The 18,314-nt window shown below is 40.4% G+C and overlaps 1 protein-coding gene across 1 annotated transcript in view; it reads right to left on the bottom strand.

Moving 5' to 3' along the window:
- LOC117550922 (zinc finger protein GLIS1) overlaps positions 1 to 18,314 on the bottom strand; it is an 83,303-nt gene that overhangs the window by 18,282 nt on the left and 46,707 nt on the right. The window contains exons 7-8 of the mRNA XM_034223521.1: positions 4,881 to 5,042; positions 2,018 to 2,128 (exon numbers count right to left, since the gene is read on the bottom strand). Coding sequence (XP_034079412.1) covers positions 2,018 to 2,128; positions 4,881 to 5,042 — 273 coding nt within the window. The remainder of the gene's footprint in view (positions 1 to 2,017; positions 2,129 to 4,880; positions 5,043 to 18,314) is intronic.

Genomic DNA, 18,314 nt, shown 5'->3' with positions numbered 1-18,314 from the left:
TTGTTCTGACAGCTTGCTGCTCCTCACAGAGAGAAGAGCAAAGAGGAGAGAGTCTGTGTGGCTTACTTTAAATTGTGGGTAAGGGTAGATAGCCCCCATTGTTCTGTGACCTGTCAATCATCAAACTGGGGGTCATATTTCATTATGTGTTCATTTTTATCTGAAGTTGTACCCATGGATGTATAAAGAATAGTTCTACCGCAAAGTTATTCTCCGTGGGGACTTCCGGCAACAATCTTGATTCTGATTGGCCAGAAGACTCGGAAAAACATCAGCAAAGATGTTTTATTGAGAAGATGATCACTACGTGACAGAAGTTTTCAAAACCGTTCATGGTCTCCGGTACTTCCAGTCCAACGCCTACTGCATGCACAGCGTTAGAAAATCGGGCCTTCAAAATAAAAGTTCAACATACTTTTTTATGATGCTTTGATATTAACCTTTTCGAATAATACATATTTTTGTATCGTAGTAGTAACTGATCTATGATGCTGAGAGGCATAACAATCTTCAGCATTAGTATGAGTGTTTTTTTTTAACGACAGGTTTTCAGTTACAGAAGACAAGGTCGACATTGTTCAAGGTTTATTCTTCATCATCATCTCAACCCTATCGGTCTCGGTATCTCTGTGTCTCATAGTCTGTCCATCCTTCCACAAATCCAGCCTTTGTTATTTCATGAAAATCAAACCCACATTTTGATTCTGTGGTCGGAAACGTTTTTCTGCACCATCTCAACAATCTACTCTACCCTCAGCGATGAGCCAAGTGGACGAATAACAACGATATCTGTGCGTGACTTCACATCCTTTAAGACCTTCTGCCTCTCCGCCAGTAATATCACAGATGATTGATTGAGTTGTACAGCTGGCATCCTCCACGTTATGACACTGAAATACTGTATGTCAATAAATATGTATGTGCTTGTCCTCCAGGGGATCCTTATGAGTTTTCTTGCTAAACATTCATCACATGTAATTGGGGCTCGGTTCTCCACACTGCGAGACTCCGAACAGATTTTTCTCTTTCTTCTGGAGAGTGAAGTAAGAGCGTTTGTTTGACATTTGCCCATAACATCTGCTCACTGGGGTTTTCAGCTGTACAGCTTTTTAACAATGCTACGAGCAAACATGTGTTTTCCCTTTACAGCAAAGAAACACATCATCCAGCCTGCCACTATCCAGCCCCTTCCACAACAATGAGCCCATTCTCTGGTATTTACCCACTTCCAGTCAGAGGAAGGGTGGGCTTTTGACCATGAACACGATGAAATGTGGTCTAACCTGATCTATTGTTGACTAAACGATTCTCAGAGACACCCCTCCGCTGTCCTAACCCTCAATTAAACCAACTTGATTGATCCGTGGATAATGTACATCAGAACAGGACAGATTACCTCGACTAGTCTGTTTGTAAAACCTGTATTCCTACCTTATTGACTTGAATTAAGACATGCTAAAAAGCTCTGTGGTTGCCATTGTTTTCTCACTTGGAAAATATATCTGAGATATGACCAGTGATGGAATGGTGCATTCTGTGGCTATTAGTCCTGACGGCTGGAAATACTAGTTGTGGTGTTGTCATTGTCTACATTGTCGCTGTATTGTATAATTATTTGTCTGTTTTACTTTGATCTTTTTCTTTTCTTTTCCTTTCGATGCTTCTTTTTATGGCTCTGTTGTTTAAGTGTGGGCATGAGGGAGTGGGGGGTGTAGTGAGTGTACTGTGATACTACAATGTAAATGAAATGGTATTGATTATTGTACACTCTAATGAAATAGAGTTTTAGCATTATAATTGTGTCTTTATATAGAACTTAATCCCTTTATCCTTCCCTCTCTTGTACATTACTTGTTAGACACTTTCATCCAAAGCGACTTACATACTCAATACTGTGGGCAATCCCCACACAACGACATGCTGACTGCAGTGGGACTCAAACTTGCTATCCTCTGATTCGAAGATCAGCGCATTAACCCACTGCGCCACACGCCTCCCCGTGTAGAAGCTGTCTTACCTTTCTACGCACCTGTTGCTCTTTGGCCGAGTGGATCTTGACATGTTTGCGTAGAGAGCTGGGATCTGTGTAGCGCTTGGTACAGCCGGGGATCTGACATGCGTATGGTTTCTACAGGAAGAAACACAGTATTTCACTTTAGTTTTAAGTTTGCATACTAAGCATTTTAAATCACTTTTAGGTGAGGGAAAATACACAAGTTTGACAGTTATTTGAGAAGATATAATGGATATTGGGGAAATTAGGCTGAGAGGAAGCTAAATGTATACACAATAAGTACATATGTTAACGTGAAGGCAAAGTGAAAGACCTACCTTTCAGCTGACAGAATGTGAAGTAAGAAGAAGAGGAAAAAACGCATGAAAAAGAAAGAAGAAAAGATCTGTTATAAAATATTTTCAAAAACAAATTATCTCCCTAAATTCAGAGCCTCCATCTTTTTTTTTTTTAATTGCTGTTGCGGGTCTTCCCTGCTTTTCTTGTCCCATTGTATTAGTGAAGCCTCTCTTTGTGATAAAACAACCTCAATGCAACATAATAAATATAAATACTCAACAATGCTCGTCCACTTTTCAGTAAATTATAAAGAAATGGTTAGTTATTTATTTGCATGAATACGAATTTAAGACTGTGATAAAATTATGAACCAAATAAGGATTGGTCTTGTTATTTTATACCTTCATTATGTACTGTATGTAAGTGTGCATACTGACATACAGACAGGGTGTCAGGAGGGAAATGTCGGCAGATTAGGCTAACAGGCATCTGTAGAATTACTTAATTGTCATGGAGTTTCCTCATCATTTCACATTCTTCCCATTGACCAAGCAAATACAGCATGTAGCTCGCTGATTGAGGGATTTTCCCCCTCACAGCAATTTCTCTCTTCATCGTCAGGAATATATGTTGGCCATTAAAGTGTAAGAGGATACGCAGCTTTATTAGCTCGGCCGCCATTACTCGACCTTCTCTGTAAATAAGCCGTTGTTATTGCAAGGCGCTTATAATGCCACTCATCTCCGCCATGTTTGTTTTGTCAAGCAACAAAACAGCATAGAACCTTGAGTAGGAAAAAAGAAAAAGAAAATACAAGCACAACTTCTGTGACGAAAAAATACCATTAAAGCTTGAAAATGATTTCCCTGCAAAGTGTTTCTGGCAGGGTCGGCCGCTGGCACAGTGACGGCCTCAGCGGGGCGTTCATGTGAAGCCATAAGCTTCAGGGTCCCAGATTAGCTGTATCATTTATATCACACTGTGGAGAGATCGGGCGCTGGAAGAAAATCCTGGACTGATAGAAAAACAAAAGTCTGCTTATGTAAAGGTTCTGAGTGATTTACTATTACGTACTGAAAGCATCGGTGTCTGGCCCATACAGGAAAACACAGGGGGAGAATATTCTGGAAATGTAAATAATATAAAAATACCGTTAAGATGGGAATCTATATCATTGAGAGTGTTGCAGAAGCTGGTGAATTAGAGTGTTTTATTGATTAAAACTGATATTTATTCTAGCTGGCTTTTTTAGTACTCGGTCATATAGTCTGAATCCACCTCTCTGACCTCAGTTAAAATAAAAGGGAAAACTATTTTTACAATCACGTTAAAAATAAAACCCCTTTACAAGAAATCGACTGTTGCGGTACAATAGTAACCTGCAACAATTCTTAAGGCTCTGAAAAGCGTGTTTTGAGAAACATATTTTTCTTCATATTGTTAATTATCCCGTGAAGAATTTTCCATTTATATTTAGTCTGCATTGAAGAGTTGTTAGGAGGTTTGTTTAGTCACTGAAATATATAAATGGGATCGTATTTAGGGGTTATAGGTAGAGGATGTTGTGTCTCAGAGAATCTTTTTAACGTTGGGTGCGCTAATAATAGTGAATTAATTTGACTTTATATTGCTCCATAGACCATCTGCTATGTGCATTGTTTTGAATGAGTGATCACAAATGAACTAAAACTAAATGCTTACAGTATAAATTACTGTGAAGTTGTCTGAATTGGGGGAATGAATACTAATGTACGTTATTTGAGCAAAATAAGCCATTTATTCCTAAACTGTGTTCGCCTGCGGATGGTGATAAAGTGAGGTATTGGTGATAAAGTGAGGTATTGGTGATAAAGTGAGGTATTGGTGATAAAGTGAGGTATTGGTGATAAAGTGAGGTATTGGTGATAAAGTGAGGTATTGGTGATAAAGTGAGGTATTGGTGATAAAGTGAGGTGTTGGTGATAAAGTGAGGTATTGGTGATAAAGTGAGGTATTGGTGATAAAGTGAGGTATTGGTGATAAAGTGAGGTATTGGTGATAAAGTGAGGTATTAGTGGGTAACTGAGACATGACGAGTGGCAGCGATGGGTGACTCAATATTTCCCTTCCTTTAAACCGGTCAGAGAAACAGGCAAAGCTGTGTTTACAGAACTCAGCTCCAATCCAAGTCTGTTAGCGACTTGGCCTAAAGGAACTGATCAGAGTGTCAAATATCTCACTGACTGACAGCTAATTAAAGCTTTTCACTGTCAAGATGTGGGAATAGGCATTAAGTCTTTGAGAGAAGTGTGGTTTTTAATGTTCAACTTGGAGCAATAACGGCGTGAGCAGACACACACATTGACTGAATGGAAATCCGTTGATAGATTTATGAATACCTCACATTTTAATTTTGCACATAATCCAATCCCTAAATAGATTTGGTAGAAACTAAATATTTTATTCAACATGTTTAAATATTTAGAGTCCAAAATGTCATGCTGCTGTGTTTCCTTGACCTAAGCGACCACCCACACTATTTTCGGCAGAGCCAGGTTAAGCATTAATCTACTCTGGTGAAACATTGGGAGACTTGAGGGTATCTGACCGTGTCCAGGTGAGTGCGCTGATGCTTGGCGCGGTCGCTGGAGTTGCTGAAAGCTTTCTGGCAGCCGGGGTGCTGGCACAGGTACGGCTTCTCTCCTGTGTGGCTCCTCAGGTGGATCTTCAGGTTCTCCAGACGTGAAAACGCTTTGTTACAGCTCTCGAACTGTGGAGGAGGGGAGACAGCACATTAATATGACACAGGAATGCAAACATACACAAACACACACAACCACAGTGAGACATGTATGCCCAGAACCACACAAGTAAACAAACAAACGCCCACACGTACAGTATGCACACAGAGAAAAAAAATCAATCAGTGCATTTTCTGGTAAAATGTGGGCTCTGTATATGTACAAGTCTGTGAGTCAGAAAGAAGCTTTCCCACTCCTCCCTCAGTCCCTTAAACACTCTTACAGCTGGAGGAGTTCACTTTACACCACATATAAACCAGCTATGGAAAAGCAAGAGATGCTTAAGAACATGGGAGGTATAATTCCATCCCTCTTGAATTACGCAGCCAATCTAGGGTCCTTTGTTGAAAACCAGGTCCACTTGAAAGACAGAAGCGTGCGTGACAGTGCACCTGCCTCAAGGCGGCGTCTAAATTGCAGGGGGAAACTGGAGTGTGCTGTACAGCGGCGCTTAATGGGCTGTAATGCATAGCATGAGATAAGTGTTCGGCTGTGTATAGTGCCTCGGACTGACAAGTGACAGTGACTGTGAACAGGCTCGTATCAGACCCAGTTTGGCCCATTTGATCCGAACCACTCAGCCAATGAACACCACAGATTTGTTAACAAGTGAATGATTAATGAGGCGTCTCGCATGTCCACTCCTGCTCTTAAGCAGAAAACACGGCTGATTGGTTGATGAGGCGGATCATGTCAAGACCCCCTAGGGACTGCTGTGTAAAGAGTCACATCGTACATATGGGAAACTGGTATGGGAAGCATAGCTCAGCGTCACATCTACCTGAGGTTAATCTCATTAATGTTTTCAGGAGCAGCTGGACATCATTACACAGAGACTGTCACAGGGCACAATAGGAGCAAATTAAGAGCTCATGTTAGCATCCTTATTCTGCACAGCCACTTGCTTTTCACCCTATAAAGACTTCAGATGTATTATTTTATACAGGATTGCACAAAAGAGGATTTTTGTTATTTTGTTGAAATAACGCACCAAACATATTTATATTAAGTTTTATTATATTATTTGTATAGCTTGAACTTGTAATTTTCATAGTCACCAAGAATTGAGAAATACTAAAAACCATTCTGCCTTTATACAATATTTTGCCACACCCTTTTAGTGTCTTATGATTGGATTCAATTCAATTCAATTCAAAACCTTTATTTATACAGATAAAACCCATTGAGATCATAGACCTCTTTTACAATGGTGACCTGCTTCAATTAGTTCCAAACATTAATACAAACATGACAGAAAACAAAGGACATTCAAAATCGATTCAGTCGGGGTTTATTTCAGGATCTACTCCAGAGTGTGTCTAGCATAAGGGAGTTTTTATAATTGAAAAAGTCATAACTGAAATAAGTCAAATAAACAATTAATGATGTCAAACTTGCACAAATAAACACTTTTCTCTCACTTCTCAGTGACTTAAAGGATAACAAGTTCAAGTTACACGAGAAATAAAATATGGTATATAAGAAACTTTCTAATTTCAGAAATAAGAAGAAAATAGATGACACATCTTTGACTTTGACTTGACTAGATGTTATAGCCTAAAAAAAAACCTGGCTCATCTGAATGGCTGTATGTTAGACAAATGACCGGCAACCGATTGAGTTCATTCTGTCAAGCACCTGAACATGAGGTTGAAATCATGGAGCAACCGCGAGCCAGGAAGACTTACTGTCTGAAAGAAACATGGTGCAACTACTCCTACTACTCTCAACTCCTAAATTGTCCCTCAATGTCAGACTCAATCTCCTGAAATTACAGCTTCCTCTTAAATTTCCCTAAAACCAATTTCTTGCAAAAGGGCTTTGCTGACCGCAGTGAAAATGCACCATGACAAACTGTTGCTGCTGCGGTCTCCACTGTCTATTGTTGCCTGACCTTTAGTGAAGCCCGCTGACAACAGGTCGGGTTACGGCTAAGGAGAGAGTGACACCATTCTTCTGATCGGCCTTCAGCTTCATCTGGGCTCAATGCTCATCCCTGGTCTCCTTCAGTCACTCACACAGCGCCGGCAGAGCCTTCTATTCACTGAGGCTCCATTTAATACAGGAGAAACCTAAGCCAGTCATGGTGGAGTCGTGTTGGGTGACCAGCTGATCTGTGGGTGTGCGGTGTGTGTCTGTCGCAGGAAGGGAGTCTCAATCTGCACCATTATGGCTTCACAACACACAGCTCCTCAAGCTTTTAAAAACTTTTGAGTAATATTACAACAAGTTCTGACAGGTGTCTTTTTTCAAACAGTCCGATTTTTTTTTATTAAACTAAGCTTGTGATGTTGATTTTACTGAAAGTAGGCAAGCATATATGCACCAGGATATAGGATGTGAGCTTATTAACGCTCAGAGAGATAAACATGTCTGAAATTGAATTACTTTGTCCAGGTGGGATATTGTTATGCCAAAATTCATGGGCCAATCTTTTGTAAATAGCATGAGTATCAGTAAAACGATCACCCTGCATATAAGATGAGGGAACAAATGTATTTAACACAGTCTAAAATTGGAAATGATATGATATGAATAAAGACATTCACGTTTATTGATACTTAGTGGTACTACAGACATGCATTTTGATCTGAAATTGAAAGGAGAGTTAGGGTTCTTTAGAGTTTGGGTTACACAATACTTTTTCTTTAGACTTGTGTATAGTGCAGTGAGGCTTTTACTGAGAAGAGAAATGTAGAAAAGCTATGACTGCTTGACCAGACAGCAACCCTTGAGTCACAATAAAGACACAGGACTGGAATGCAGTAATGAATAAAAATATTTACCCTGGACTCATCCACGCACTCATTTAGTCCAGGCATCGGCATACAATCATGGAAACTGTCTTAAAGAGTTCTCATCACACAGCGTCGTACAGCGGAAACATATTATTCTTTAGTCATGCCAATCAAAGGTTTCAGATGGAAACGAGAGACGCAGCGAGGGTGGGAAAGTTTAATACAAATCTGAGGAACATCCACACTGACGTAGCAGTCCTGACAGACGCGGTCCACGCCGACTGCTGAAACACGGCGCCGAGCATTTGAGTTTGGAAAACAAACAAGACTATTATTGACGTGCCAAATGTGTGTATTTATGTATAAGGGAATAATCGTTCTTTCCTTGTTTTCTTTTCCGAAATACTAATTTGATGCTGAGTTATAGTAACGGGTCCGTGGAGGAAAGCGTGTTAATCGTGTAGAGCGTATTATTACTTGGGAAGGAGAAGGAGGTTTCACTGCCTGCTGGGGAACCAACAGGCTCTGCCACCCAGAGGCATGGACGTTACCCAGAACCCTGCATGAGGAATTGTATGCAACAGAGATGGTTTAGCAAAGCCAATTCGATCTGAAAAATGGCTTCTTTCTCGTAGTAAATGGGATGTCAAAAACCTATTTAGGTTTGGATATTTTGGCCATGCAGTGCTGTGCAGTCAAATCCAGTACTCCTCCTGGTATTGAAGAAAAGTGTTTTAACAGTACTGGTTTTAGCAGTTTTCTCACTTTTTGTTTATGATGAGCGTGGAAAGAATCAGAATCAAAATCAGGGTACTTTATTTAGAAATTAGATTTTGTAACAGTTGTCAAATTCAGAAATGTTTTTATTAAATCAAATAAAAATGCAATATTAGCATAGAGAAGTAAATATGTACAAATTGCACTATACTACACCACACTAATAAATATGTAAAAATGTGTATATTACAATATATTTATTAAAATGAATGATAGTAATGCTGAAAACCAGATTATTAACCAAAGTTAAAATAAAATGCAGATAAAAACCTCTAAAACTATGCTAAAAAAGCATAAACGTCAATAGGTTCTCTGTCTCGTCCACGAGGAGATTCCCCTCAAAAATAAACTGTTTAGAGAGAAATGAGCCCATGAGTTAAAGTGGTAAAAACATGGAGCTGTGCTGGCCGAGGCTTCTGACACAGGATTGATTTTACCTTTGATATTATCTATGAAAACAGTTTAGACAGCACTAATCACATTAATTGCTTTAAACATGTTTAGTTTTCCTCTCCGAAAACTCCGTTTTAGGTAAACTGGCAGATTACCGCACGAGTGGAGCAAACGCTGGCAGCGTGGAGGGGTTTGAGCACTGTTTGACACCGTCTCACTCTTGAGTCGAGGGTTCAGAAGCTCGGTAAACATTGGGGATGACAGCGGGGTCTTGACATGGCTGAAGGAGGCGAGAGCGGGTTGAGAGGCTGGACAGCTGCTGATCACTACGGACAGATTATAGACGCAGCATGCAGGCGAGTGGAGGCCTTCGTGGGAAATGACTCCTGACTGGCAGGGAGAAGGCCAAACAGAGCGGGGGCTAAAAGGCAGCAGTGTGCAGCTCCGCTCACATGCGGCGGCTCATTAGCAACCTGCAGGAGCTGCGGATGATGGAAACAAACCAGCCGTTATGGAGGGGTGTCCGCAGGAAGTATGGCTGCTGACATGTAAGGCAGAGGTCTGATTAAAAGCTTTAATGCACGGCGTACAAACAGAAATGCAGAGAGAGAACCAGAGCTAAGATCAGCGGGGGGAGAAGTACCTTTATAGATTTTTTTACTAGTAAAAGTCCTGCATTTCAAATCTTGCTTTAAAGTAATAGGGATCAACATGTACTGTACCTACTATACCAAAAGTGAACACTACATATTGCGTCTCACCATTTCAGAATGATTTATATTAAATGACTGGATTATGACTTGTTGATGCATTAATGTGTTCATCACAGCTAATGTGAAACTAACTCAAATGACTTTTTGTTGTATTATAATACATTATTTATTGGTTTATTTGGATTTAGCTGAATCTGAATCTCTAGAGAAACTGGCAACTAAAGTTGTAAAATAAATTAAGTTGAGTAAAGGTACAATATTGTAGTAGAGTAGAAGTAAGAAGGAGTTTAAAATATAAAAGCTCAAGTATAATACCTCAAAATGTAACATACAGTACCTGAGTAAATGTTCTTAAATATACCTTTTTTACAGAAAAAACAATAGGACTTCAGTTGACTGTGGCTGCAGTCAGATTTATTTTAAAGGTGTCATTTTTTACTTACAAATAATCTCCAAGGTCTTCCTCCGCCGACACTTGAGCTTTTCTGGAGTTGATTTAGATGCAAGGGAATCTCCATTAGCACTTATATATCTGATCTCTCTGACCCTGTGGAGTAATTGCATATCAGGCCACTGACTAATGATGGGGACATGGGACTCAACTGTTTGCTGCTTACTAGCATGAAATTCACTATAACTCATGTTCAGAGGGCCCCCCATTAAAAGAAAAAGAGCCTAAAAGCCTAGACCAATTCTCCGCTGTGATTAGTTTGACCAAATACATCCAGGCTCCTTCACTGCCCAGCCTGACAGACAAGATGAGGGGCAAAGAAAGAGTTGTGGTGGCAACAGAAAACAGTGCCAAATAAAACATGTTATGAAGTGTGAATGCTCAAAAGCGGCTTGTATAAGTTTATAAGTATGAACAAAGGTGTTTAAGGGGAACGAGTTGGTTTATCACAAGGTGTCTTTCTCTGCCCTGACCAATGAGGAAAACCACCAACACTTGGGATCTGTTGGGAGGGGAGGCTGAGCAGCAGAGAGGAGGAACATGTGCATTTAATCTGCCTGCTTCCAAATGCCCTGTGGCAACCACAGCAAAGAGCAGAAAAACGTAAATGGATGAAATTATATCCATATGATTCAACGAGACAGCTAAGGAGAGGCAGGTTTCTCTTGCGCTTCGTCAGGATACAAAATTAAACACAGCTTGGCTAAAACATTCACATTACATAGTTTACAAATATCATTTCCACTGCGGAGCGGGACCCTTTTAGCAGCCAGCCTCATCTGTTGCGAATAGGGCTTTAATTTGAATCAAAGATAGCGCTGGACTTTTTCTCGGAGCTGGAGCGATATGAATTCACACACATTTGCTTTCTGTCTCCTTGAAGTGTCTATTTTTTAGACTCGCCTCATGCATTTTCCCTCATTTCTTTGGAAGCCTTGATTTATGAAGGTTGAGATATGAGTACACACAGCAAATAACTAAAAGCCAGGGAGTGTTGTCCAGATGTGAGTGAATAAGCGAGCTCAGCCGATAAATTGGTGGGAGGAAGTAGTCATGTAAATGACTGAAGAAATTGTTCTTAACAGCCATTTTGCCCTCATGCCTGGATAGTTTGGGGGCCAGATTAAAAACTATGTGGATGGCACAACAGGAAGCATTCGTATGATGACTTAATGAGGCTACATAATGACGGCCCAGCTGTACGGACTGTGTGCTGGAGATTGAGGAGGAAGTGCAGGGATGGATCTGAAGCGGTGGAGGCCTGGCACAGTAAGAGCCTGGCTGCACAACAACATGCTGAGGCTTCATGGAAGCACTTAACCTGCTGTGAATCAGAGGCCTTCATTCAAATGTCTACCAGCTCTGCAGCCCTGCATCAGATTAGAGAGCTAAGATGTGATTTCCTCCTTAACCGGGCAGCCTGGGGTTTACCGGTTCACCAGGTTGAGGGGAAAAGGAAAACAGGGTCACGTTCTCACAGAGAGAAGAAGAAGACTGACGGGGGAAAGGATACATCTACTGTGTTATCATGCAGCGAGAGCAGAGAGGAAAAGCCACTTCCAGCTAGATTTCTTTGTTGCTTCAACACATTACATTTTCTTTCTGGGCAAAAGCTCAGGGTGTCAAGAAATCATTTTCACACAGATGTACTTAACACATTTGTATGAATACAGTTCAGCTGTACAGCTCCCTTTAAGTCTGACAAACATTGGATCACATTTCTGTTTGCATCAAGGCCAATGCTCCTCAGTGAGAGAAGACAGTGTATGGATGAAAGCAGAACAACAATCGAAGAATGCACAAATGATGCTTTTAAGCTTTTTTCAGACAGAATCTGTCTTATTGCTGGCAAATCAGAACTGACAACTTTTATAAAAGTGTTTGCACATACTGTTGTTCTCCATAAACACACTTTTCAAACATGACAGGAATGTAGAGCTTACAAGATATTTAGAAAATGGTACATGACAGGAGAGCAAAGGCAGATTTATTTTCCCCTTCATTTAAAATCAATTGTATAAATAATTACATTTGAAATTCCGCTTTTAGTTTAGGTCCATACCACAGACAAAAGTGTTAGGTTAAAATGATTCATTTATTTCAAATATCTTCACAGGTATGCAGCATTTACTGTTTATAAAACATTTTGGAAATCAGAAAAATATAAAAAATTAAATAGTCTTTATATTGTAGTTTAAGGTTAAAGGTGGGGTATGTAATTCACTTCAGAAACACTTTGTTATATTTCATGGAATGCTCTTAACACCCCGATAGCAATGAATATATTAAATGCTTTGACAATAAATACATTTAAAAAAAGTCATCAGTGGAAGCTGTAGCTCTGTAAAAAGCACGAATCATTTTAGCCGGCCCGGCTAAAGTAACTGGAGGGCCTACCTGCCTGTCAGCCTTCCATCTGTGCACAAACTTACCTCGTGCCCTCATTGGTCATGTGCGCGTTCGCGTGTGTTGGAGGAGGGGCTCTGTGAGGAAGTCTGAAGGAAGGGGCAGATTTGTTCCGGTTGTGTACTTTCAAATTCTAACGTATTCGAGCTGGTTTCTCCATTCTTACCTACCCTACCTTTAAGAGTTGTAATAAAAAAGCGCTCCAAATCTATGGGGATTTGATACTTTTGACAGTGCTTTCTCTTGCACACCAATCCTTTTTTTTATGATTTTAGATATTTGTTGTCCTCTTTTCGCCCTATACTGCAAGGGAATAAAAAACAAATAAGAAATATAAATATTCGATTGGTGATTTACTTTAATTTGGCTGGTCATTCATGACACATTTACTGTAGTGTTTTTAGAAGGAAAAACCAGACATACATTTACATTCTTTCTATGAATTCAACCTTGTGCGGTTGCAGCCTTTTTGTGAATGTTAAAATATTAAATTTAGACTTGAGTTGTGTTGAAACTGTTGTGGAAAGGTTTCTCGGTCTGACAATAAGATTGCAGTCCTGTGCTAAACTAACCTCCTTTCTTTCCAGAGCCTAAATTGTATGTATGTATTGTTTGGTGCAGATCTGAAAGGGCCATTTTATATTCCTATGCAAAATAATTACATTAAAGTAACGGTCTGAAATTGGCTTAATAACCACTGGATACGAGACACATTTGGGGTGTCACTTAAGTGAGGAGACACGTGATCCTGTGACTTCAGTGAGAGACCCATCTCACTTCGTCTTGTGACAGTGTTTATTCTCACAAACCAATCCCAACCATTTATAACAGCTAATTAGAGTGCCATACAAAGCTTCCAGTGCCACAGCCATTAGTAACCATCAAGGCATTAATTATAAACCCATTGAAGAAATCCGAACCCGCCATGAAAAAGACAGAGGAAAAGAAAATCCTCAACATGATCTGTGTGCCGAGCCGGCGCCTGGACTGATGTTACTGGCAGTCAATGCCCACGAGCTCCTCTGACACCCAGGCTTCAATCTGTCCAGCAGCGTTCACTCACACCTGCCTCTATTCTCACACTCGCTGCCAATAGGCTCCTCGTGCTCCAGGCCGACAATGGGGTGTTATATACCTCAAAGTGCTCCGTGACTCCGTTTCATATCGATGCTATTGGGGGATGATAGACACCAATTCAGCCGCAGCCAGTAATGACAATAACGTTATATCTAATTGATCAACGTTATTGCTCTTTTGTTAGACTATTGAACAGTCCAATTCGATGATTGGCTTGTGCACTTTTTATTGGATCATTACTTTAATCCGTCATTTCTCCTACTCTGACTTTGCCAAATTCACTAACTCGGAAAAAAGGACTTGACTCTCCTGCCTTGTCTACTTCTGTTGTAATGTCTATCATTTGCCAGAGAAAAAACTGTCCAATCATTACTCACTTAAAATGCAACATATATCTAGTGATTACATTTCATTTGAGTCTATTGAGGCTGCTAATGGAGAAATTGGCATTCTTTGGTCTGGAAAGATGCCCTTGCTCTGACAACAACTCCTGACATTGACCATTCATGATTTGGAAATAAAAATAAACTAAAAAACATTCCGCATCCAAAAAACCAAAGTCTATTCCTAGTAGTTTAATTCTAATGGTATAAAAGTGTTTTATTCTTGATGTGATCAAAGACATGTCATGTTAATGTCAATGATTTTAATTCCAATAAACTGCACACCGGGACACTTTCTATGTTGCATTCCTAATTTTTGTGATCTCAAATGACGTATTTCTTTAATCTTACCTACCGGCTTTAAATACTTTTGTGACAACCTGACATAATGAATACCGCAGCTGGAGTCACAGTGTGCCTGTATCTTGGAGACTTGTAAGGTAAAGAAATAAAAGCCCTTCTCCCTTTTTTGGCAAACGGTCGTCCACACAAGACGAGAGTTGACACAGCTGTCTAAAGAACGACCGTAGCACACACCGGCGACTCTATAACTCTGACGTGACAACAAATAAACACGGCAGAAGCCCGAGAGTTGCCAAGCCAAATACCTTGATGCCAGGAGCACTGTAGTATTCAGACAGTAAACATGCCAGCAATATTAAACAATAGGTCAACATGGCATTGGGATGAACACTGAAGGAAGGGGGAAGAGTTTATTGAACACGTTGGAGGGGGACCAGACCACAAAGCCTTCTGGGAAGAAAGAAAAAGGGCAAGAAACGTGGTGCAACGGTGCCCGTAGATTTGTTCACTCTTCAACATGCCAAGGTTGTGTTCTCCTCTGCTCTCTGTGGGTTTCAGGGTCCATTTTCCAGCTATGTGTATACAGTATGGCTGGTTGCAATATATCAGTCAAGTCCAATCACGCCTCATTCTCAGAGCGCACGTCACCATTCATTCACATTTCAATAAATCAATTCACCACATTTCAGTACACGGTTCTCTATTCATATTCAATAATTCAGCGCACACTAAGACGCCTGTGCCCACTGTCCTATAGGAAAACACATTTCTTTGAGTACATAACCACTCCCCATTCCTGTGCATTTACGATAGACAACCAGCCAGAGGCAAAAATCCTGAGGTCCCACTGGTATTCTTCGGTAAACGTTTTCATATTCATGCAATATTTTACTCAAATTTCTCATCAGACATGTGTTTATGTTACCCGAAATATGAGTCCCAGCCTGGTACTCAAGCACAATTTGCCAGCACATTACTATACAGCATATTTCCCATATACAATATGCAATTCCTGGCTGAAATCATGCATGACCTTGTCTACATTTCTAGGCTTTTTTCTGTTGAGAATGATATTTGCATTTGGGTGATACTGATGCTTTGTTTGTTTTGGCCCTGACAAAGATGCAGTGCGTTTGAAATGACAGCTGCTACGTGATAGAGTATAAAAGATCGCCCTTATGAGAACTGGAAGAACAGAGGGAAAACAAAAGGATATGCTCTGACTTAAAGGATTCTGACTTGTACTTTAATTCTGCCAGAATAACTGAATCAATCTGGTTCTAAACCCCACATAAACCTTTTTACATCGATTTTAAACCAATTCAAAAGCTGCACAGGCTGAATGTGAAACAGATGTTTTTAGAAGTGAACAGAAAGCGAGAAGGCTTCTTCTGGAGACAGTTAGACATCATTGGGGTGTAAACCTCTACGGGGGAGAGGTAAATCCCTACTTAAATATCAGAGTCTCTTTAGTGCCAGCTCTGCTGAGTCACACAATCATAAAATAGGGTAATAAGAAATTGGATCATGATGTGTCCTTATATGTCCTACTGCATAGGATTCTTGGTCCTGTCTCTCTCTTATTTCCTCCCCTTTCCCTCATTATCAATCATACTTGATGTGGTCTTGGTAAAGACTCTCTGTTTGATATATGTCCCATTTAACGCCACAATTTGACTTCGATATTTCCATGTGGATCTCTCTTCACTCTGTTGGGCATTTGAAGGTCTTGACAGTGTAAACACACACAGGTCTCGGCTTGGAACAAACATTTGGGTTGTGTGCAACGGCTGTGCTAATGCTTCAAAAATGCTCTCAAGTCCGCATTCAGCGCATACCGCATCACTTGTCATGCATAATGCCTTGTGATGAATTTTTGGCAATAGTGTCGTTCTTTTGAGATGACATCAGTGGAGCAGAATTGCCTGTCTGGCTCCGTTTCTTCCAGCCTTCACTTCTTGTCTCAAACATTCAAATTAAACCCGGCAGACTGACCGCAGAACACCGCAGTGCATAATTTAAACTTGACACCTTAAACGTAAACACGTCTTTCGCTACATAATTTATCCATACTTCTCTTACTGTTTATTTTGCACGGTAGCAACTCATATATATTAGCTGCAGGTCTGGGCTAGTCTGGTGCGGTGCGCTGTGGGTCTGTCTGGGTGGAGGGATACTGTCGTCTTTGGGTTGTGGCGTGGCCCTGGGGAAGAAGTGGTCCCGGCGTGTATAAATGTCCTTCTTGTTTGCTTGTTTGGTGGGCGAGTTGAAGGCGACCGAGGGAAGATGTTTGTCTGGGTTTGTTTGTATGTGTACCATCTGCCACACTGACAACTCAGCAAAAAACAAAAAACAAACATGTGGATGATTTAAGAGATTTACCTCTGTTCTACACACACCACCGACTGACAAGTTTCGTTGGGTTTGTTTGCAGAGTGGCTGCTGTGGGCACAAATTATGCCTGGGCACGAAACAAGGCCAGTGTGTGAATGTGAGGAGTGGGAGAGGATGGAAGCTTCAGAGGAGAAAGGACCGGTTATGTCTATTCCCCGTAAAATGCCTTAAATATACTTTGGCTGTCTGACTGTAGCTAAGGAACAGCACACCTTCACAATGCACATGATCCATGACAGTACACCATGGATGTATACAAAGAACTGGATACAGTGTTGGAAACAGGGCCTTGTTAACTTGTATGAAAGTTCCTCAGTGCTTGAAGTCAAAGATGACCTGAATGTAGGTACAAAAAGAATCCGGATACTTGTGGACTTGGGCTCATAGAGCATGCTTTCCTTAAGAAATCCCGAATCAGTCAAATCATTAGAGGGAAGATAACTTGATAACTCAATAACATAGATTTGTCTTTTAGTTCATTTTATAACTTTAACTTTTTTGAGCATTGAATTTAGCTAAAAATCATTATTTACAGACGTCTCTTTCCCAATCTTAGTCAATTAGAAAAAGTGTTTTTGGGCCTAGAGAAGTCATGGACTGACACAGAAGTTAAGGTACCACTGTTTGTCCACTTGTGGTCAACGAGCTTCAACACCAGACTCACTTCCCGGGTGCCTGGCTACAGCCAAAATGCACCTCCTATTGACCAACAACAAGGAAACCTTTAAAAGTCTAAAAGGGGAAGCCAATGACCTAAGAAGGAGATCCAGTATCTTCTCCCTCCATCCTTCCTCCCTGTTTTAATCAAGTTTTCATCTCAGCAACATGACGGGGACCCTGAACACCCACCCCCAGCTCCTTCTATCCGATGTATTAGTAAACTGATCTGGCTCAGTAGAGAGGTTAAACTGATTACACTTTTTGGATGGGACACAATTATGACACAATCTCTGTGCAGCGTATAACCAGCCCCAGCCCGGGGTCTTCAGGTTTCCGATACGAAGCCGTGATTAGATGTCGAGGAAATGGGGAAACTCAAAATATTGCATTCCAGACAAATGCAATTAGGGTGTATCACATGTTGTAAAAACCGGCTTTGATACCTGGTTAGGAGGTAGAAGGCAAGGTAGCGCTAGACTGGTTTATAGGTTTAGTTCAGTGTAGCCATATATTCAAGAAATACTCTACTGCCTATATTGTGAATGCCATACCAACATGCTGTATTTCTCAACAACAACAACATCATATATTTTGAAAAATGTTTAGCTTTGTTTTTTGTTGGCTTGATCGCGGCTACATTTACTAGGCTAAAAGTTAACATGCTAACATTTTTGTTGTAGCAGAATATGATTTATAAATATGAATCCAGCTGCTGAACCTCTGGACCAGCAGCTCCAGGTTTCCACACAAGCTTTTGCCAAAAAGTTTAACAAGTCGGATAGTATAATTCTGTTTCTTATCCAATAAAAAGCTGTTAACATATCGATGTGCATAATACAGACTGATAGAAAGAAAATGAAACTTACAATTAAAAATGTAACTCTTTTAAGGGTTATAGACAAACTCATGAAAACCCATTTATTTACAAATATCTTTTTTTGTTATT

This window comes from Gymnodraco acuticeps, unplaced genomic scaffold, assembly GCF_902827175.1.
Source record: "Gymnodraco acuticeps unplaced genomic scaffold, fGymAcu1.1, whole genome shotgun sequence".
NCBI lineage: Eukaryota > Metazoa > Chordata > Actinopteri > Perciformes > Bathydraconidae > Gymnodraco > Gymnodraco acuticeps.
Note: the sequence above shows the minus strand (reverse complement) of the source record. Positions and strands in the feature narration are given on the sequence as shown.